The sequence below is a fragment of the Anser brachyrhynchus genome (assembly GCF_964034855.1).
Source record: "Anser brachyrhynchus genome assembly, chromosome: 11".
Lineage (NCBI taxonomy): Eukaryota > Metazoa > Chordata > Aves > Anseriformes > Anatidae > Anser > Anser brachyrhynchus.
The window spans coordinates 19,780,696-19,802,991 of record NC_137706.1 but is presented as its reverse complement, the minus strand read 5'-3'; the positions used below and the strand labels follow the sequence as shown (position 1 = coordinate 19,802,991).

The window sequence follows — 22,296 nt, the reverse complement described above, 5'->3', positions numbered from 1 at the left end:
TATATATATTAATATATATAATATTAAAAAAAAAAAGGCTTATGATAGCGTTCCAATTCTGTCCTCTTTTCTTGAGAGGAAAGACTAATGAGTAGAGTGAATGGCAGGAGGAGTTGAACACTTCCTTCTTAAGCTGGTGTTCTTTCAGTTGCGAGTTGAATCACAGGCATGTTGAGTGCTTTAAGTGCATGCTTCGCTCAGGGGCCTGTTATAATATCCACTGGTGTGGTGGAAGTTGTCTCAAGGACCTACCACAAGTGATCTCCGTATCTCAGGAGTCCAGAGCATTCTCCAGAGGTCAAAGCTGACAACATTTTAGAGGTGATGATAGGGAACTATGTTCAAGGTGCCATTTCTTATTTTTAAATGATTCAATCTCTTCTTAGTGTAGACTTTTTTTTGGTGGTATTTAACATATAAAGTGATGCTTTTTTTTTTTTAATTTCAGGAGCCTTTATAGAGAAATATTATTTCTTTCACTTGTTGCCCTAGGAAGAGATAACATAGATATAGGTAAGTTTTATTACCTGTGTTTATATGAATAATTTATGAATGTATGCAAACTATTTCCAGATCCCCCCCACACACACACAAAAAAATCTATAGTATAGTTGTGTGTGTAATTCTATAGTAAGTGCTGAATAAAATGACTTTACACTGTGCTGTGTTTTTTTTTTTTACTGCAGGTAAGTGTACTAGCTGTCGTTATATTTGGGTCATTGTTTCAAGCATGGTACATAAGGGTGGTTTTTCTATTTCTGCAGATGCTTTTGACAGAGAATACAAAATGGCCTATGATCGTCTCACAGCTAATCAAGTGAAGAATACTCATAATTGTGATAGACCACCAAGTACTGGAGTGATGGAATGCAGAAAGATTTTTGGAGAACCATATCTTTAAATATACTTAGATAAAGAGGAGATATCTATGGTGTATACCTGTGTAAAATAACCACTTCAGTCACAAGGAACATCTCAGTCTTCAGTGTTCAAGAACGTATGTACGAGTGTACCGTGGTAGACGGCCTTGGAAAAATTAGGCCTATCTACAATTGTGGAAATGGACAGAGTGAAACACGGGCCAAATATTATTTCCCTGTTCTTTGCCCTTAGTGCGAATCAATGTATAGAAAGGAAGATTCTAAACAAAATAAGTTTTCTAACTTGGGACAACATATTACAGTTCCCTTATTTAAAAATAAAAAAATAAAAATAAAAATGATAAAACAGGTGGACAGAAACAATGCACTGAAACTAACATGAGCAAAGCAAATTCTTCGAAATCTATTGTTTACATAGAATATTCATGATGTTATGAAGAGCATACAAAGTTGTATTATACATATTTTAAATTGTTTATAGTAAGTTGATATTTTTTTATTTTTTTTAAATTACTGGAGTGAATTTTAAATGGACTTGCTGAATAAGCAATACAGTGCTTATTTGTTTTGCAGGACACTGCTATTTATAGTAACTTGTCCAGTTACTTTTGAAGAGTGATTTTTTTTTAAAGCAGAATAGAAGTTGTAAACCTTCACCTAGACAGTACTCTAGATACAGGATTTCTCTCATGCACACATGGAAAACGTGTTACCACAGCAATCAGAAGGAAGGTATGGTGAATTTCTGTAGAACTCTACTAACAACACAGTGATATCTCTGTAAAACAATTCTGTAGGAATATCTTTCTCTCCTGTTTCCCTCGCTCCCCACTCCCCAGTAAAGAGAGAGTCTGTAGCATATTGAAGAGTCCTACAGATGATTTTATGGCATCAATGCATCTCAGCAGTTGATATTTGCTAACGTGACCTCATTACAGACATGATACAAAGCAAATAACAGCATGCAAGAAGTTCTTCATAAAAACGCAGTGTTCAGAGTCTTGGTGGATGTGTTTGAAACACACTAAATATGGCGCATATATAATGCTAATCCAAAGCTTTTAACTACAGTAGATAAAGCAACCTTGCTACAGGGAATATATAGGGAATGTAACTTATTGTGGCATATTGTGAATAGTTAAATGTACTTGGAATGTCTAGTCTTTCTTTCACAGGCAAAACAACTTTTTTTTTTCTGTGAAGAATAATAATGCTATGTCAGTCCTTGTGGTGGAGTCATGGCTTTTTGAATTATGTTTTCTTGTTTTAGAGATTTAAAAAAAAAATTGCGTTCTCCATCACATAGCAACTTCACACCAGAAGGCAGGCTTACAGAGTCTTATCAGAAGTCTTGTATGGAGGTGGGAAAAGAGCCATTGAATTGTATAAAATGCCCTAAACAAATTAAGCTAGGCTTTAACAAATACTTTTATTTTTTTCTTTAATGGTTCCCCAGTTGTAATTTCTTTTAGTAGTTGTTGTTGTTGTAATAATTCTAGATATTTATCTGTTCCCGTAGATTTTGTATCTTGGTCTGCTTACCAGCAGGTATTTTTTTTAATAAAATATCTTCAGTTTGCAAGTGTGATAATACAGCAATATGTAGGTAGCCTGAAAGGACATAAACTTTAAAGCTCACATTTACTTTATTAAATGAAATAGTGAGCCTCTTAGCAGCACTACTTCTCATCTAAGCCTCTATGATGGTCTACGTAACTTCTTCCCAGTCCACTCTAAAGTCGTAAGAAGCTGCTGCCCTAGGGAGAACAGACTTAAAATTTGTAGAGCTGCAGGTATACACTGATGCTAATTGCATCTTGAAGTAAATGCAGTCTTGCTGGATACAGCTTTTGTTGGGTAATGAATGCCTCTTCTCTAGCCTGCTGCTAATTATGTAGCTGAGTTTTGGGGTTTGTTTTTTTAAAGTTCCCCCCACTCTGAGGTGGAGCTGGCAATGTTACACTTACCAACGTTTTTCACATTTAATTTATTTTAACAATTTGTGATGCTCTCATTTGTACTGCCACACTTGTAAAGTATTCCTCATACATGAGCTATAGTTACTTTTTCACCCGGGTACATTATTAACTATCAGTGTAGAGTGAACACGTACCCACTTCATTCTTCCAAGGTATTGTGAAAAATACCAGATTATGTTTTAACATTCATTGTAAATATCTTAGTGTGCATGTATGCTCTGCTCTGTACAGTAGCTACACTGTATTTACCAAGTAAAAGCTGCGTACAGTAGTTGCTGTGTATATAAACTCAGACACATTTGTGCTGTGTACAGTGTAGTGCTCCCAGCTCTCTGCAGTTTTGTTTCCCACATCATTTACCACTTGGGGCAGCCGCTGTTTTATAGCACCTTCAAGCCATGAAGGAAGGCAAATGCTTTTTCCAGAGCTGCTGTGGTGTGTTAGAGGTACTGAGCTATGAAGCAAGCTTCACACACTCTATTTTAGTCTGGCAGAAGCAACTGAGCCTTGCCTCTAACCGCCTCTCATTTACTAGGACATTACACTGTAACCGTGTGCTAGCACAAGAATAGATGCAACACTTGTAATTTGGGCCACTTCCACCATTCTAGTCCCGACTTAGCTGTAAGTACTTCCAACTGTCTTCGTATTTATAATGCCAAGTTTGCCAGTTCATTCAGATATCAACAGTCCTGTCAGTATTATCAGAAGAGTATATGCTGTATCATGAAAAGGATTTGTGTACACATCATTAAGATAAACAATCTCACGTCCTCAGAGTTGCACTCCTGAAGCATTGCTGATGTTTATTTGGGTGTGCTTTTAAATTAGTATCATGTAGTAGTCCATCAAGTGAAATCATTATACTTAATGAATTGTTTTATAAAGTCTGTTGCAAGTCAGTCCACTGTACAAGTATTATAAAAGATGTAGGTGGAATAGTTGTTATACTTTAAGTGGGAAATTTTCCTCATTCATATCACAATAATGTTCAAAACGTAGGTCCTGGGTGGATAATTTTTAAGCATCATACAGTTCAATGTTGAAACAGTTTTCAAATCTCACTGTCCTTTATTAGAAAAGCGATTTGAGTATATTTTCCAGTACCGCAAAGATGGATAAATATTTGAGACATATTTTCAATTTAAGATTTTGTATGAACTGAATTTTCTCCTTTTGTGTACTAAATAACGCTTCTGTCAAAAACCTTAAAGGTTTTACATTTGCAGTGCAATATATATTTTGATTTACTTATGGTTCCACTGGAATAACTATTGGAGATGAAATAGTGAAATGTGAATAGAAATCGTGCTGTTTCTCTGACACTGCTATTTCCCATTTTGAGGTTTGCTGTTGGTACAGTTACAGCCTGATGGATTAGATTTCCACTGACTAGTTAAGCGATTTGTACCCCAAGAAAAAGGCGATTCCTGCATGTAAAATCTTTGTATAACAAATGGGAGATGCAAATAGTAATAATAGAGAAGGGTATTTCTGGAAGTTATCTCATTGCAATTTGAAAATGGTACTTTGTTAGTCTGCAAGCAGCACTTTTTAAATGAATGGTTGTAGATTTGTAAATATGTAATGTTTAAATTTTATTTACCAAAAATACAGTATGTTGGATGTTTGCTTTGGTTTGTAGTTCCTTTAAAATATGCAAGTCAGTGTTCACAATGTTAATTTTTTTGTCTCATCCAAAAAAGTTTTACAGTGAGTCAATAAAAAGCTTAAAATCCTTCTGGTTATTTTCATTAACACTTTATTAGCTGGATTAGAATGACAGGAATGTCTGCAGCTCAACTACATTGTTAACAACGTCTCTTGTGAGCATACAATAAACCTTTCAGGTTTGTTGATAGTTGATGCTAGTGACATTTTTCATAGTGGTTTATAGAAGACAGTACTAACAACAAGAGTTAGTGCTGGGAACAATGATCTGTAAATTTCAGAGATCAGTGTCAGGATGAAAACAGAACTCAACTTTTTCAGCTTCCTCTTGTTGTAGTATGTCTGATGCCTGGTTTTAGCTTTCACTAGCAGTAATGTGGTATTCTAACCCAGATCTGCTTGGTTTCTTTAACGTAAGATGTAAATTCATATAATATCACACTGTTGGTAGCACTTACCGTGAATTTTAGGGGTTGTATTGCATCTGATCACAATTTAAAAGAAGCCATACGGATAGCTTCCGTGATTGCTGTGCAACTCTCAAATCCTGTGTTCTTCTGCATGCAGAAGTAACTCTTACTGTTTTGCTTTTTCCTTGAAAACCTTAGTATTACATTTCCAATAGTCTTAGGGGGCCAGCAAGAAGGATCTCTTCAGATGTGCTTCTCGTGTTCTGTGTACAGTTTCTTGGACATCTGTGAAGAATATTGATGATAGATGCTTTACAGCGGCTTTCACTGGAAAGGATGAAAACTGCCTCCGTGTAGGGAAGTCATGGCAAACTAGCTACAACACAAACCTCAGGAACTGGTGTGCTCATTGCTTTTATGCAATGTGAGGGAGTTCATTTCTGAGATGCAGAACGTGTGTCTACACAGGGCTTCTGAGCAGTGTAGTTCTGTGAGGGCAAGCTATAAAGGTCTGACTCTCTTCCCATTACGTAAAGATCATTGATTTTGAGTTTAAGCAGTTTATTAGATAAAACAGAGTGCGATTCTGAAAATACCATTTTAATGAGTAAACATTCTATGCTGAAAATCAGCTCCATTAGCTTAAGGGGATCAGCCACACTGAAAACTTGATGCATCGAAATCATACCAGCCTTTACAGGAGTGCCTAAACACGTATGTTGTTTGGTACTGGTCACTTTATTATCTGGTCTTTTTCTTATCCTAAAGAAAAACGGTAGAGGCAGACAAACCACTCGAGATTTTTTTAGTATGTTAAAGATATTTTAATCTCAGTAAACTCATTATAATTCAGGTTGCTTTGATTCAGTAGAACAATAGCTACCTTGAACCCCTTTTGATTTTTAGATGTATGCTTACACACATTGGAGTGTCCAGATGTCATACAGATACTGGGCAGGATATTATCCTGTCTTCTAACATCACGCTGATGATTAAAAACACGAAGTAAAGAGCAAACATAGTGAGCCCGAGTATTTTGTTCATTTTCCACCTACACGCAGCAATTGAGATGATCACAAATAGGAGCATCAGAAAAAGGAGAACAATTGCACAAAACAAACCATTGCTACTAACTGCAACTGGACTGAATCCGTTGAAGACTGAATAAAGAAACCAAGGAACTGGCAAACTGCAAGTAAAGGAAAAGTAATTGAAATAAATGTTTGAAGATAGACTGTTTTCTGCATTATAAATAAGCAATTTTTCTAAAGTTTTACAGGGGAAAAACAATGCATGATTGCATTCGGTATAACTCAGCATGAATCTGATGATGTTGGCGTGGAAAAATTGCATTTGGATAATACATGCGCTATCATAATGCAATCCAAGAATCTAAAAGGCTTTTTAAAATAATAACTGTGAAATAAGTGTCTCTGCATGCTCTCATGAAAGAGTAAGTCCTGATGCGTTATTGATGAAAGATACAGGCACAGATCCAGTCTTGATGCTTTATTGATGAAAGAGGCACAGATACTGAGCCTTGATTGCATAGAATCTGAATGCCTCTGAGTGACTGGATGAATATCCTGCCTGTAAATCTTTGACATTAGCCAAAGATTAGTTGTATTTTGTCCTGAAAAATCAGTAATTTGCTGATTCAGAGTTTGGCGAGGATGGTAGTGCCATTTCAAGCTACGTAACATTATTTTAAGCTGTAGAGCAATGACCTAAACTATCTGCAAATTTAATATTCACTCTGCAGTAAGTTACAAAAACCTGTCTTTCCTGGCTTGGTTAGGTTTTCAAAAAGTAAAAATAAATACATGTAACTGGTCATCCAGCTGCACTTCATTTAGTGCAGATAAAACAAAATAAACTAAGACCTTGCTTGGAACAAAACCAGCATATTTTGTATTTTAGAAAAAAAAAAAAAAACGTATTTTAGCGCTGAACTAATACTCACCCAACAGTGATATCAAAGATATTGCTGCCTACAGAGCTGGAGACAGCCATGTCTCCTAAGCCTTTCCGTGCGACAATGACACTGGTGATAAGGTCAGGGATTGATGTTCCTGCTGCCAGTATGGTTAACCCCATAATTTCCTCCGATATTCCAATTGTTTCACCAACCTAATAAGACAGTAACAGAGTATGGCTGTTAGTTTTGGAAGGCAGAATTTAATTGTTCTGTTCACCCTTCTAGGTTTTGTGCCATATTTGAGTTGAAATACTTCTCATCCCCTTAACTATGGTAGCATTTTTCTGGTTTATAGGATGAAAAGTTACGTTTTATAAGGTGTGTTGATCTCAGTCTTGCTCTATGCTATAGATCACAGTGATCATTTGATCACACTGTTGCCAAGACTAAGGGAGGTAAAGCTAGATACAGCGCAACACGATCCCCTGTCCTAGGTTTGCCTCTTCTGGATGTATTCTGCCTTTCCTACTCCAAATTTAACATTGGTTATGTACGATCCAAGAGCTTTGGGAAATGATGGTCTTTGGATTTATGGGTTGATCAACTATGCTTTGAATGTGCAATAGATCACTTAATACAAATTGAATCTGCAAGATATAAAAATCTGTTTTCCAGAACAACAGGTGAGTATTAAGGGAATGGGAGTTGAGATAACTTAACAGCCTTCAGAATCAGAACCTGTATTACCCTAGAATTTTAATTAAGTAAGGGATAATTTTGTTCTGCACAAACGCATTCATCAATGAAAAGGAAGTATTAAGATAAATCTTGGTGGCACTTTTCCTTTCACTGATGCACAAATTCCCTTGGAAGCTCTTGAAAAAGAACTCTGTCAAATCAAAAAGAATGAAATTGAAAATTCCCTTTTGGGTTTTGACAAATTTTCTACTGTTTTAATGGATGATTGCAGCCCTAATTCATCAGATAAAATGCCACAGACACACACTGTTCCTTATCTTTCCATCTACTTGTTTTGAAATGGTCTTGTTTGCAGACAGAAAATAAACCCCTCACCTGATGAGCCCACCACACCATAAGGTAAGAGAATACTGCAATCCAGATGATGGATCCGAAAAACGTGATGACAAAGAATTTCTTTGAATCCTGTTAAAACCAAGTTTGAAAAGAAAAACACGGAGAAGTTTTAGAAAAGTTAACAATCCTCAATTAAAACTAATCACCTGAAGTACTTCACTGCAATCAATTGTTTTAATGTGGGCCCTGGTCTCTGTATTTGTTGGTTGTTTTTGATTTTTTCTGCCAACTTGATTAAATGACTGATAGTTGCTAGTCACTTGTGGGTTATTAAATTAAGTATCTGGAACTACGCTGCGCTGCATCCAGGGCTCCTGCCCCACTCTCTGCAGCATTAACAGCAATTCAAGCATACAAAGACTCTTGACAGAAAAATAGAACTGAGGGTTCTTGCTGAGAGGAAATCTATAGTTTGGTTAATGAATCCAGCAGCAGCAGCAGGATAGATTCTTACCGGGTTTCTAACATCAGGCATAGTGCTCCAGAGAGGGAAGACAATGGGAAAGAGGAAAAGGTAAATTGCTTGTTTTTTCCGAGTTTCTGGCCATTCGAGAGATAATGGCTCATCGTTTTCTTCATCGTCTGTGCTGTCATCATCGCTGTCATCCTCACTCTCAGAGCTGCTGTCTTCTGAGTTATCGCTGTCTGAAGAGGGCTGTAGGTTGGGGGGAAAAAAAAAAAAAGCCAATATGCTTTCACACTAACACTACCAAGGAGCTGCGCAGCATTTATTCACCATAGTCTTGCCATGGCAGAGGTCATGTTTGTAACGTGGCTGATGGCAACCACAGCCCACATCTTGTTATTGTGGGACTATATCCAGGTATAGCCTATCTTGGTGGAGATGCCTCTAGGCGAGGAGAGGACTTGTGATCATGTTAACTACTTTGTGTAAGTCAACTAGAATGAACTTTCAGGCAGGATTTTGGCACAAGTGGGACATTTACTGTCTGTCTTTGAAAACCTTTCCTCATCAGAACAGCCAAATTTCCGCAATTGAAAGGAAGGATTAGGGAAACAAAACACGAAGGCATGCTGATGTACACAGTACAGGCAGTTATTGATCTTGCCTTATCTTGGAGTAGCCCTCTGACCTCAGAGGAGTCACCTGAGGAGAAAATGCTATATAGGAGCAGTTGGTGTCATGTTTTAGACCTGATTTGTCTTTGGTCCTAAGCCTTAATGTTTAAACCAACTCCTCGCTATACCTCATCACTGCACATAGTCTGTCTACAGTTGCTAATTATGGGAAATGCATTGGTTTGTATCCCAAAAGCTCTAGAGTGAGAGAGAAAGGAAAGTGTCTATGTGAAGCTTGGTGTGGACTGAGCTCTTATTGCCTATGATCCTTCTTCAAATACCTGCCCATCCTGCGGTGCGTCCGCCTTCTGTTTGTCTTTGCTGGGTTCAGAGTCACTGGCAGGAGTTACCTGAACGGTCTTCGGTAATTGTGCCTGCTTGTCCTCTTCTGCTGAAGGCGATAAGAAGGAATAACATTTTCAGTCATGGCAGCATCCGGTGGTCACCTCCTGTGTCAGCAGGTGGGTTCGTGTTTACCACAAAAACGTGTGGTATTTCATGTTAAACCTGGTCTGGTGGCTTATGCTTTCTGTTTTCTCTGTCTACTGTGAATTGTCATTTGTAAAAGCAGGGCAGAATCTGGCCAACCTTGTATAGAAAATCATAGGAGCATCAACGTAGTGCTCTGAAACTGCTGCACGAGGCACATGTATAACAACAAGGAAACGCTAATTATCTGATCTCCATCTGAACAGTGTTTCTTGGTTTCAGTCTGGATCCTGAAGACTTTATCAGAGCTATCCTTACAAGCCAGAAAGATGTAAAGCTTTGTTTCTCTTTTCTCTATTAGAGCATGGTGTTCTCTGGGGAACTGATGCTCTCTGGTGTTTCTGAGAAATGACTGTTACGTGCTGCCAGACTTCAGTCCCTGATCATTTGGTACATATTCAAGTACCAATAGAAAAGTGCTGACACATACAAGGAAATAAATGCAACGTCCTCTGTGCTGTTCTTTTCTTAACCCGCAAAGCCAAGAGGAAAGCAGAAACCACAGAGAGCAGTGTAGAAATATGGATCATACGCAGCAGAGGTGAGAGGGAGGGCCTGACTCTGACTCGTGATCCAATGGAGTTGATGTGGTGCTGATAACTCGCACAAAGAATTTGTTTTGTTTCTTTTCTTGTTTGTTCTCATTCACATGGGTGATGCCCAGTGTTGTTAGGTACACAGGTGACTCTTGTATTGCAGCAGTGAGCTTCTGGAGGTGGACCTTCCACACAAAATTTTGCTTATTTTTCTAAATATCCAGCCTCGCTAACAGTGCGGATCTACATTGTAGCATAGGCCAGCTCTTGCCTAATCAGCTCAGAAAGCATCTGTATCAGTCGTGAAATAGAAAAGCAAGAACTATCTGAACTCAGGATGCACAGACCCTTAGAACTGCTTCAGGCAAAGTCAGCGTGGATTCTTCTCTGTGGAAGAGTCTTCTGTGCCCTTCTGCACTTTTCTGCAAGTGTGCCTAATTTCCAGGCTAGAATGAAAGTACTTTGTTTTAAAGAACACCTCCGTTGCAGGGTCTACCAAAAATGAGCAGCACAGCAACACCCAAATGCTGTCTGCAATGGTCTGATTTCCCCTCTTCCACCCTTCTGGTTGCAGTTTAAACTACATCCTCACAGCGTCTTCTGTTTGGATCCTACCTCCCTGGCCACTCCTGTGGGGATGGCTTTTATTGTCCACTGTTAGTGTACATCAACTGATTTCTGCTGCATTATTACAGCAGCCACCTGTGATCAGGAATAAAATCTGTCATACTGTAGTGTTTCTTTGCCAGCCCTTGGGTGTTGAGAGCTGGGAATGCGTGGGATTACAGTGCAACAAGGCAAGCAGCACTGACCTTTCTTGCACTCACCTTCTGATTTTGATCCTTGCCCAGCCAGAGAGTCCACCTTGGCTTTCGCTATGTTGCTCAGGATGTCAACCCTATCTTTAAATTTTGCTGTGAATGAGAAAGATGCATTTGTCAGTAGCTGACAACTACGCAAGCCCCTCTTCACCTGCCTCCTCACCGGCAACGTACACAGATTCTTGCCTTGTTCCTCATACACGGTTTGCAGTCAACACTGAATTTGAGTTATCTTTCTAGCTGTGCCCCGAAGGTTTTGGCTGCTGCTAGTTGACGGCAACTGTTTTATTTAAATGCTTAGTACTACGGTAATTATGCCAGTGATTTGATATGTAACTCATACACTCAAAAGAGGATCTAGAGGGAAGATAAAATTCTTTTCAGTTCAGTAATACAAGGGGATATCTGCACTTTTCAGGAAGCAAATGCAGAGGGAGGAGGAGTTTCAATGCAATATAATTTTGTTCCCAAAGGGCTGATGACTTTGTTCAGGCTAGATTATGTACAAGCTAAAAATGACACCTTTCTTCTGCCATGTGGCTGTTGAAGAGGCTTTTCTGTGCTTCTTGCAGCCTGGCAACCTGATGGTAAGGGAAAAGAAAATTCTTTTATGTTCCAGTTTTTGGAAAATGCTATTTCAAAATATATGCGAATGTCTTCCCTGTCAGAGAGACTTGGAGCTTAACCTGAGTTCCTGGTATCCAGTTTCAACACAGCCCAGGCTATCCTGCAGAGAGAGATCATTTTCCAAGAGATCATTTTCACCAGAGCAGTGTCCAGTCCTGTGTTTCTGGAACTGCTGAGGACTTTTTTTTTATTAAAAAGAATGCTCTGCTCAGCTGAGCTGCTTTATTATTGTTTTACAGAAAACTTTGAAGCTGTTGTTCTCCACAGTTAGATGTTGCATTCAAATGTCTTAACTCCTACTCTCATTGAAAGTGAGCAAGTCACCAGCTCAGAGAAGAGCCTCACTTTGCTCTAAGCTTTATCCTCTGCTGAGCTGCCTACCCTGTGAATAAGCTGAGGGTCACAGAGTTTGTACGTGGATAGGCACAAGAAGTTACGCCTGGCTTGTGGGGGGGGCTGCAAATTAATTTCCTCTGAAAGTTCATCACGCTGAGTTAATCTACTGTACGACCAGACTGTGGTGGTGTCATTTACCTTAAGGGCATAGCCCTGTCATTTTATTCATTGCCATGATACTGAGTTAATAGAAGTAGCAGGTCCGAGCCATGCAGGAAGATCTACGGTTCTGAGTTGAACCTTGTGAAAATCAGTGGATTTTGGATACGTGTCCTGTAACTGTCACTGACATTAAGGCCTCTGGGGATGAGTCTTATTCTGGTGTGATTCCCTGACAGAAACACTTGTCACCAGCTTGGATTTCCAACAAAAATTGGAATGGCTGGAGAGAGGTAAAAGGATGAGCTCGTTTAAAAGGTTATCTGGGACCAAGGAGCCCAACTCTCTGCTTCCATTCGCTATTGAAGCGTAACAGAGGGAATATGAAACATTTTGCTTCATTCTCACTCTCAGCTGCTGCTAAGCACAAGCTATGAGAGGCAACGAAGAGGTGACCTTCTGCTCCCAGTCCCCTCTAACCAGTGGAAAACACTCTTTCTCTGTTCAGCTTCTCCCAGAAGCTGTCACAAAAGCTTCTGTCAGCAGGGTCAGGGCGGTCAGGCCCAGCCTGAAAGAGGTTACATAAATTCAAGCTCCTGGCTCCCTGCCCTCACCTGGGCCGCAGGCTGTGAGCACTGCCCTGAGCGGAGCCTGTGAGCAGCATCCCCCTGTCAGGATAAACAGCTTAGGTCCAGGGCACTATCCAGTTCGCGTGAGATCAGCCTCATTTAAAAAGGTGTTAATTCCTCTGACACACTTTCTGTGCAGGATGTACTGAGATTGGAGGAAGAGTTGGCTATAAGCTGGCCAGATCTGCAGGTCAGCATGGGGAGGAAGGATATCTGTCGGCTCAGCCCCTGCTAGTGCTGGGGATTAGCCCAGCTCTGCCGAGCAGGCAGCGTGCTTGCTGTTTCAGCAGCCAGGGACCTCAGCCCGCTGGTGCAGCCACAGGTCCTGTCATGGCCAAGCACTTTGAGGGCACTGCCAGCATTCGTGGTCCTGTGGTGCGTGTGCCAGACTGCCCTCCCAGTGACCAGGGCAGTCCCTGGGCATGATTTCCTCACCGGGGAGGCACTGTCTGGGTGCTATCAGCTTCCAGGAGCAGGTTTATAGGGGGGATCTCTCTTCAAGCTCCATCAGGTTCATGCTGTGTGCTTCAAAGTCCGCCCAGCTGTTGCACTGGTGGGCCTCCAGCTGCCTTTTGGTGCTGCTTTTTAAGTATTTGCTCTGCTGATAACTGTGCCACCTGGTCTGAGAGCCCGTCACACAGGGCATGCCTATGTCCAGGAGCCCTGAGATGGCCTCCAGGCAGGTTTCTGCCCTATGGATTGGCAGCACCCAGCCTGTACTTGGGGTTGCAGCTGCGCTTCTGCCTTGAATTTGGCTGTAGTATTTAATTCTTTGGCTCTAATATTTAATCCAACAGAACTAACTTACACCATGGATGATGGAGAGGATTTTTTCTTTAAAATTTGGCATGAAGCTGGGGGATTCTGCTGCCCTAAAAGTGCAAGTAAAAAAAATATTTTTAATCTCATGATTCTTTTTGGCCCTTTGTATCATGTTTCTCCCTCTTAAAACAAGTGACTGAATGCTAAATAAGCAAGGAGAAACTGTAGCTGCCTTCAGTTTCTGAGCTCAACTCTGGCCTGCAACACTGCCTGCTGCTTTATTCTAGTCTACTTTCCAAAACTATTAGCTCTTTAAGTGCGACATACTGAGAGTTAGGCAGTTCTAACAGCGTTGCTGCTGAACCCTTTGCTTTCATTCAAAAGTAAAAGCAGGTTTCTGTCGTCATCTCTGTTTGACTGTAGGGTGTAAAGAATAATCTGATAGTAAGGCTGGGGGTTCAGGAATGAGAGGGTCCCTCAGTGTTTCCAAAATCCTTGTTCCCTTTTGTTCCTCAACAGTTCCCTCTGGTGTCTAGCCAGGAGATCTTGAAAAGAACTCAAGCTCTGCTTCTACACACTTTCAGAGAAAGTAAGGAAAAGACCAAAGTTGCTGGAAATTACTAATTTTAAAAGTGGTACCTTTAAAATATAACCTTCTGTCAAAAATGTAGTTCAGAATGCAATGTAAGTGTTAAAACTGCTAATGCAAAACACCTGATCTTCTGTAGGCAAAGGACTTAAATAATGATCCTTTTCTAATACAAAAAGAAATGACAAACATTCTGAACTTAATCCATTGATCAAATGAGAAATTCTGTTTCACAAGGGGTGTTGCATTAGGAACAGTGAAAAAAAAATTATATTTCTACTTAATTCTAAGTCCTCTGCCTCTGGAAGTCGGTTTTGGAGGCCCAGTGCTGTCAGTTTAACACACATTTTTTTTATTCTTGCTGCTCTGAAACAGTTTCTGTGCTGCCCAAGTAAAATGCAACTGCAGCATAAGAAAGGAAGCCCTAGAGAGATCCTACTGGCAGTAGGTTAAGTTAGGAACTGCTGAGAAATAGTTGGCAACCTTTTTGTTTTGTAGAGTGTTCTTTACCACAGCCTCTAAGTGCTGATGCTACAGGTTTTGGCAAGAAGGAACAAGGACCCTTGAGGACAGATAGATTGCTTTGGGATCATCTTTTATACTGGAACCTAATTACAGAAATGTGTCTGGTACAGACTGTTCCGTATGTGCTGCAAAGAAAAGAACTTTATGGGTGATCAATGGGAACCAGGCACCCAGCTGTCCTGAGGGCACCGAAGGGCTGCAGTAATATTAACACAAAGGCTGTGCTTGCAGTCGTGAAACACCTTGGCAGGGTCAAATCCTTTTCAGAATCACCCTGGGGGAGTCACTTCGTCTTTTTGGCAAAGATCCTGAAGGCACTTAGGTGGCTCAGTTTATTCAGGAATGATTCTTTTTCTCTGGATTACCTTTTCTTCAGGTATGAATTTAACAGATCAAGGAGTGTCTCCTCCAAGATACACAGTACCTGGGACCCTGGGAGCTTGATTGTGAGAGCTGTGCTGCTGTAATATCGGTAACTTTCTTTATCATTACCTTTTCTAAGGAGCTGTGTCTGTTTCAGCAGTGTTGAGTGGAACAGGCGTACACCTGGGGCAGAGGTTAACTTGGTGGCATTATTATAGCAGAGTCTAAGGAAAAACGGCCTTTTGGAGAGACTGTAGCCCATCCTCGCTGTTACGAGAGTTGCTTAGGTACGTAAGGTCACGCTACCATCTAGTGGCTGCAGCACATAGAGATAGGAACTCAAAGCCTGCCTGGCTGAAATGAGCGGGGAAGTTTTCTTTCAGAGGGAAGATCCAAACCACCCCCTAGCCCCAGTTATTCAGTCTTCACAAGTCATGGCACTGCAGCCGTTGAAAAGCCTGGCTTTTCAGAGAAAAGCTGGCTGGGGCAGTGCTGTAGCACTCCCCTTGGTCTGGGCTAGCACTTTTGGGTACCTGCAACTCCTGCTGAAGTCCGAGGGTTTCACTGAGCTGAGGACACCAGCCCCAACCAGAAAGCCAAGTGTGCGCAGGCCTGGGGCTGCAAAAAGGCATGTAGAGGTGCAGGAAAGTTAAGGTGGTGGCGGGTTCTCTGAGTGGCAGCAGTCCCTCAGGTCTGGCACTTTCGGATGCTAAATCAAATGGCATGTCCTCTCACAGGTTTTTGGTTTTATCCCCGTGCTCTTGGTTCCACCATTTTGCGGGGAGCAGGATGGGAGGCAGTACAGCAAACCCTGATGAGTCTGGCTCTTGTTAGGCTATGATTAGTAATTTGATAGGTGCCTTCACTAAAATCTGTCAAAGCGGACACTTTTCTTTCTTGTTGGCCTTATAAAGCCTCCTTTGTTCCCTCTGTCAGTTCATGCTGCTGCGATTTTGATCTGGAGAGTCCTTTTTGTAACCTCACCGATAGACACGAGAGACATTTATCTGCTTAGCTTCAATCTCTCTTTGAATGGACAGCAGATAATCTCTTTAGAACAAGTAGGGCAGAGGAGGGGCAAGGCATGTGCTGAGCTAGGAAAGATAACCTAAAAAATGCCTTTTTTAACATTCTTTAGCATTTCTTGTTAAATGAACCTCCACCCTCTGTTTGGATTAAAGTTGATACAGGTCAGCATGTTTAAGATTTGTGCACAAAGACTCCGAGTATGTCTGGAGATGTGGCTCCTCTGCACCCTGGGCAGTTTAAAAGGTGTCTCTCAGTCCTGAGCTGATCAGCCCTTGGGCCATTGGCAGTTGGCCCATTGCCTGCGAAGCGCTCTGGGTAGAATCATAGAATGGTTTGGGTTAAAAGGGACCTTAAAAATCATCTAGCTCCATCTTTCCAAGGGCAGGGAAACCTTTCTCTTCACCTTTGGTCAAACAGTTGGAACAGGCTTCCTAAAGAGGTGGTTGATACCCCGTGCCTGTTCAAGAGACATGGCTGCTTGGGGCGTACTGGGAAAGAGGATGAGACAAAAAGTAGAGGCCTAGCCTCCAGTTAATTTCACTGTTTTATGTTCAGTGGTGCTGCCTTCCACCAGCAAAAGACATGGCCCCAGGTTAAACTGCTCTGTGATCAGGGCTGCAAAATGAAGTCCCTTAGATGGGGATCACTCACTCACCTCCTGCCAGGGGGTCCAGGGTGTGGATCATGAGTTGGAAGATGGTGCTGCGCATTTGAGAGTTGTGCAGGGAGGCTGAGCTGCTGCCTCGCTGTAAGGCCGATGTAGGCTATGGAAAGGCACAACGCAGCAGTCAGTAGCGGTTTTCTCCTCAGAACATCTTAACTCTTGGCTTTGCTCTGTGCAGGGGATGCATTTATGCAGAGGCTGATCTCCCAACCCTGGGAACAGTAGGAACCCTTCAGTACTTGCTGTGGGGAAGGACAGATGCTACCAGCCTCTGCTCTGGGAGCCCAGAAGGAAAATCAGCTACAAAACCAGGTCAGAAAAGTTATGATCTGAATTCCTCTATGCCTGTTTTACCCTGTTTAAAGTGTAGAACTAATAGCGCTCTGCTAGTCAAACCCACTTGGGCAATCTGAGATGTCTCGTAGTTTTTTGAAAATTCCTTTGAGGACACAACTCAGCCAGCTGTTCTCTTAATTAAGCTGAGGATGCTGCGCCAAATGTGGCTGGTTCTTTGCATGAAGTAGGATCTGGTCCAGGTTTTTTGATACAGAAAATGACACTTTTATTCACAACCTGACATGGGGAGGGACTCAAAATATGACTTCCTTTCCCAGCTAAGTTGCCTAGACCTACCTGCAGCTTTTTCCCGTCTGCTGGCTTCTTTGTTCCATCGTCTGCAACTGCCCCACTGCTTTTCTGCATGCAAACAAGAAGAGAAAGGATTGAATGCTGTTACTGCTTCACCTGCTCTTACAGGATCTAATGATAGCTCATCAGGCCAGTGCCTGTGAGAAAGTAGGAAGGCTAATACAAATGGCTATGGATGCTACTGAAAGAGACAAAAGCCACGTGGCCACTGAGAGAGACAGGATTCTGCCTACAGCTCCTCGGTGAGGATGCGGGTATCCCACTGATGATCCCAAATGGCCTCTACCTTCTGATTCCCAGAGAAGTACGCAGCCCCAGACTTCAACCCCAAACACCTATATCCTGACTCATTTTCCAGCTGAGGCAGACTGAAGGTGCACAGGGGTGTCTTTTTCCTGTGATCAGCATTACCTTCTGTATAAGCAACTGATTTTTCCCAAGGGTTACCCCCAGCAGCTCTGTGTCATGCTACTCTACGCTAGTGTGAATTCTCTGTAAACTTAAAGTACGAGAGTTTGTTTCCTTGGGTCTGAAGGGCTGGGCTCAATTTGTGGTAATCTGTGATACGCATGTGTATGGCTGCAGTATTTTGCATGTGCATCCCGCTGGAATGTAACACACAAGCTCTCAGGACTCCCAGCCACAAACCCTGGCCAAAAGCCAGACCAGGAGGAGGAAAGAAAGGCACTTTCCCTGTTCTGCACACCTTCAGCTATCCTCACCCCTCTTCCTTCCATTCCTTTAATTATGTGAAGGGAGTGTCAAGACCAGAAGCGACAAAACATGCTTGAGCACCAGTGGTGTGCATGTGACTGGTAAACCATGCCAATGCCAGAGGACAGTTTGAAATCTAGCAGTCCCTGCTCCACAGCTGGCAGTAGCACCGGTCAAGAGGACAAAGATATGCAGTAGGAATAGGAACAGGGGGAATGAACAGAGGAGAAGTGTACAGGCAGACTCAAGGGAGTCTGTTCTGTCTGAGTATGCGCTTTGTCAAGGCGATGCAGATTTTCATTGTGTTTTATGATAGAATGAATTATTTCCAACTTGCCCTTTGAACAATAAGGACACCAACCTTCCGCATATGCTCTGCTGATGCTGCCTGCACAGCATTTAGCTTCTTGTTCAGCTCCTGCTTCACCCATTGCTCTAGGTACACGTTGTGTTTCATAGTGAACACATATGTGGCATAGGCAGTCAGTAAAAGGAGGCTTTCCCACCAATCAATGACACTGTCTAGGAAAAACAGGATGAGCATCAGTAAGTCTACAATGTAGAATGAGATGTCTCTAAATAAAGGCCACCATGTCAGGTGTAGTATCTCCCTTGAGAAGAGGGCACAGGTGCCAATGACAAAGAGGATATTAAACACTGCTGAGCCCACAATGGTACCGATGCCCACATTGCTGTGTGAGATGAAGACACCTATGAGGGAGGTGAAGAGTTCTGGTGCTGATCCACCTGCTGCCATGAAGGTGGCTCCAGCCACATCTTCAGAGATCTGCAACTTCTCTGTGATCACTCCCAAAGCAGGGACAAAATACTCATCACACACTATGGCCAAGGCCACAAATACATACATCATGCCAAAGATGTGAAGTACAACCCACCCTTGCCTGCGTTCTTCCACACTGAATAGGTCCTGGGGATACTCTCCTTTGGACTCGTATGCTGGCTTTTCATCTGGGTAGCTTTCACTGACATTTTCTCGCTGTGGTGTTGTACCCACTGATGTAGTGATGGGCACAGTTGGCTCAGGATCCACGTATACACAGTGCCTTATTTTGGGTGCTGCTGTGACGTTGCCTGTTACGGCAGTCTTGTTGCTGGAGAGGTCCCTGGAGGTCACTTTCACAGGGTCCTTAGGTTGGGGTGCTGTGTGCAGTGCTGGAAGGGCAGAGGGGCTGAACTGGAGCTGGTAGACAGAGAGGAGCAACACTATGGTGAGCAAGAAAAAGATTCGGTTCTGTTGTAGCCGCCTTCTCCGTGGTAAATGCATTTCCTAAAGGTTCAAAAATCAGGTCTGTGTCCAGAAGCCACTGAAGACTTCTCTTGATCAGCAATGTGCACTTATATCCACCATTGGAGCTGCTAACTGATCTTAAGCATCAGGAGTGAAACTGCACGACACAAAGCGTAGAATCCTGCAAAAGAAGGTCTAGTGTGAAAAAGAAAGTACTGCAACCTCCTACCATATAGGTAACGTTATCCCAGCACGTGCTTTTCTATTTTTCAATAAAGAGAAATGGACCTAAACAAGTAAAGTCAGACCTAAATTCAAGTTTCTACCTTTTTATTTTTTTACTGCTGGAGGCTATGCTGCTTAATAATCATAGGTCTAGCTTAATAAAGGCAGGAATTGTCTGAGATAGTCCAATCTGAGCTGACTTCTGATCCACCCAATGCTCACATCCAGGAGCTATTAAGGTTTGTGTTTTCATTGGAGTCCATTAGTTATTCTGCAATATTAATAATCGGGACAGCGTTCTGCAGGAGGGAGGATATGGCTTCTGTCAAGGAGCCTACTTGTACTCTAAACTGCTAGAAAAGAAGCTCTGAAGAAAAACCCATGCTGTTAAAACCTCCCTCAAAACAGACCAGTTATTCACCTAAATAACCTCAACAGGTGGATGAAAACTGCTTGATAGTTCCCAACCATGCTGCTCTGTGGCTCTCCAGCCTTGACTCCCACAGAATACAAACCAAGCAAATGGTGAGCTTTTACTTCTAGTTTGAGAAAAGCAAGAGGAAGGCTCAGTTCTAGTAATACTTGGGGTGCTGAGCATCCATTTGTTTCTATGACTACATCTTTTCAAGCCTTTCTGTAGAAGACAGAACTGGCAAAGTAGAACTGTAATCATACCTTTTATTAGGGGATAATTAGCATATCTTGCATAATTATTTGAGCAGCATTTTGAAAGAGAGACAAATGATAAATGCCAGAGTGAGAGAGCCTACATCTGTGACAGTACGGAGACAGTGACTGGGGGCTGGACAGAATTTACCCTTCAGCACTGCTTAGATGTTTTACCTTAGAATATTGCTCTTCATGGATTCTCTTTCCCCTGATGGGAATGTTATGTTATTCTTGCGCTGGATGTGAATCACAGTTTTGTAAGCCATTCTCAGATAAGCTCTTCATGCAAGTTAGCACACACTTACCCTCTTACATAACACCCAGTGAAGTAATCAGCCTAAATTTCTTGCAAGACAGGCATTATTATCTTCTTTTAAATAGTTGGGAGGATCACTAAGGCAACAGTAATAGAGGGTCATGGGAGTACCTAGATAAATAGATGGTATAAGCTTTGCTTTTGATATGCAAAAAGTACATGAACATGCATATGGCAGAACTGAATAATGCAATACTTACCACAAATTGCACATTAACAGAGAATAACCCTTGCTAATAAAAATAAAAGAGTGAAAAGAAAGACACACAGGGAACAGAAGACATGTGAACACATCCCCCTATTTAAATGCTCAGTTTTACTCCTCTCCGGAATAGGCTGCTTAAAAGACCTTTTGCAAGAACTATAACCAAAGCTAGGATGAACTGTTACGAGCTCTCCAGCCTTTCAGCAATACCTGACCATCAGCCCCTTTTTTTCCTCTAGTTTTGTAACTTCAGCACTTCTTTTCCAGAGAATATCATGTCTTACAAGTCAGCTCCTGATCAGCTCCTTTCTCACTGGTTGGACTGTCTCAGTCAAAAGAGATCTCAAGCAATCATGCAAACCTCCACAGCTTACCTTACAAAGATGCTGTCCAAAAGGATGAGAAATACCAGTGGTTGAACGTAGTGCTGGAAACTTCTTTGATACTTAACAGCCGTTTGGGAGATGCTGGTGCAGAGAGAGGCAGATGAAAATGATCCCATTTTCACTATGCCTCTGCAACGGAGTTCTAATACAAGAGAGGGTCAGTTGTGAAGGACATATTACTGAAGGAATAGCCAATCCAGTTTAATACCTGCAACCCTAAGAAGATTATACAGTATTGTATAGATTTGGGTCTATCTCTGAAGCCAACACCTTTGTCTGCTACTACAGATTATTCTCAGTATGAGGGCAGGAGATTTCCATTAAAAACTACAATATAAAAGCACCAACTCTGAGACACCTACTATCAGCTATGGAAGAGAGCAGTCCACTTCTGGGGTAAATCACCTTGCTTCTCCGTGTGGTGCAGTGGTCACTTCAACTCACTTCAACAGAGGAACTAGAAGATTCTGAATTGATAACTTTAAAATAAACTGTTGTCTGAATGGAAGTGGTAAACTCAAGCTTCGCAGCCGAGCTCACCGACACCCCTCATCCTTACTCCCGTGTTTACTGAGGTGAGAGAAGGAGGTCCCTCAGCCAACTGGGATGCTTTTTCGTAACCTGTTCTCGATGAACAGCTGTCTTTGTTGATCATTGCAGTACTTTTCCAGAGTACTGGCATTAAATTAGATTGCTTCAGCTTTACTGATAATACTGTTTTTCCAGTTGCGTAAGATGCAGGTGAGAATGATGCAGGTCGGCCATTTTATGTGTATCAGAAATCAGGTGCCTTACTGGGCTCCTGGTGACCACTTTCCTATGGCTATTAGTTTTCCTGTGCTTATTTTCTCCTCTGACGCACTTCTGTAAGGAGGAATTAACGTTTATTGGAAAATTCTTCTTGAGTTCAGGCTTTTCCCTTTCTCAAATAGCCTCTCTGTCCTGTTGGGTTTTGCATATGCTCATGGGCCTTCCCCAGACAACAGCAAGAAAAACCTCTCGGTCAGCACACTTTTTTTTTTTTTTTTTTTGGATACGAGTGTGCTTCCACACAGAAGAGGAACCTGAGTTCTTCCTCAGACCAAGCTGCAAAAAGCTCAACCAGGCACCAAGGCCTTATTATTCGGTACCTCAAATACCTCACACTTTGTTCTATGCGCTGAATTAATTCGCCTGTTTTCTGAGCGGGGCTGGTAACATTTTAAACAATGCTGTACGCTCTGCACCGCAGAAATACCACACAGCTGAAGGCTGTTGGCTGAAATAAACAGTTTGAGGGTTTTTGAGGTCCCGGGCTCGGCATGTGGAGAGGTGGGGTGGG

General features: G+C 41.9%; 2 protein-coding genes and 1 long non-coding RNA gene across 14 annotated transcripts in view; 2 read left to right on the top strand and 1 right to left on the bottom strand.

Annotated features, from left to right (window-relative positions):
- DENND4A (DENN domain containing 4A) overlaps positions 1–4,599 on the top strand; it is a 52,586-nt gene extending 47,987 nt beyond the window's left edge. For all 7 annotated transcript variants that reach the window (XM_080551449.1, XM_080551452.1, XM_080551448.1 and 4 more), the window contains 2 exons: positions 449–513; positions 765–4,599. In XM_080551449.1, the coding sequence (XP_080407575.1) occupies positions 449–513; positions 765–901 (202 nt within the window). In that variant the 3' untranslated portion in view covers positions 902–4,599. The remainder of the gene's footprint in view (positions 1–448; positions 514–764) is intronic.
- Positions 1,313–22,283, bottom strand: SLC24A1 (solute carrier family 24 member 1). Of its 6 annotated transcripts, XM_080551498.1 has the most exons (11): positions 21,381–22,283; positions 20,964–21,056; positions 18,287–20,495; positions 17,197–17,259; positions 16,555–16,663; positions 10,887–10,973; positions 9,316–9,425; positions 8,409–8,609; positions 7,934–8,023; positions 6,905–7,071; positions 1,313–6,130 (listed from the first exon to the last, which is right to left on the bottom strand). In XM_080551498.1, the coding sequence occupies exons 3-11, from the start codon at positions 19,208–19,210 to the stop codon at positions 5,881–5,883; spliced, it is 2,001 nt and encodes a 666-aa protein (XP_080407624.1). In that variant the 5' UTR covers positions 19,211–20,495; positions 20,964–21,056; positions 21,381–22,283; the 3' UTR covers positions 1,313–5,880. The 6 variants fall into 6 exon arrangements, with proteins under 6 accessions (XP_080407624.1, XP_080407620.1, XP_080407621.1 ...); XM_080551494.1 differs by having other exon boundaries at positions 20,964–22,283; XM_080551495.1 differs by having other exon boundaries at positions 18,287–19,355; positions 20,964–22,283.
- On the top strand, positions 9,283–17,018 carry LOC308176165. Its single transcript, XR_013938119.1, has 3 exons — positions 9,283–9,495; positions 14,884–14,979; positions 16,742–17,018. It is a non-coding gene; the product is annotated as an uncharacterized lncRNA (long non-coding RNA).
- Positions 22,284–22,296: the final 13 nt, after the last annotated feature.

Coding starts and splice junctions, on each gene's coding strand:
- SLC24A1 (XM_080551494.1), bottom strand. CDS start 19,210: ATGCATTTACCACGGAGAAGGCGGCTACAACAGAACCGAATCTTTTTC. Junction 17,260..18,286: donor CAGCAGAGCATATGCGGAAG/GTTGGTGTCCTT, acceptor GTTTGCATGCAG/AAAAGCAGTGGGGCAGTTGC. Junction 7,072..7,933: donor TGGTGTGGTGGGCTCATCAG/GTGAGGGGTTTA, acceptor CTGTCTTATTAG/GTTGGTGAAACAATTGGAAT.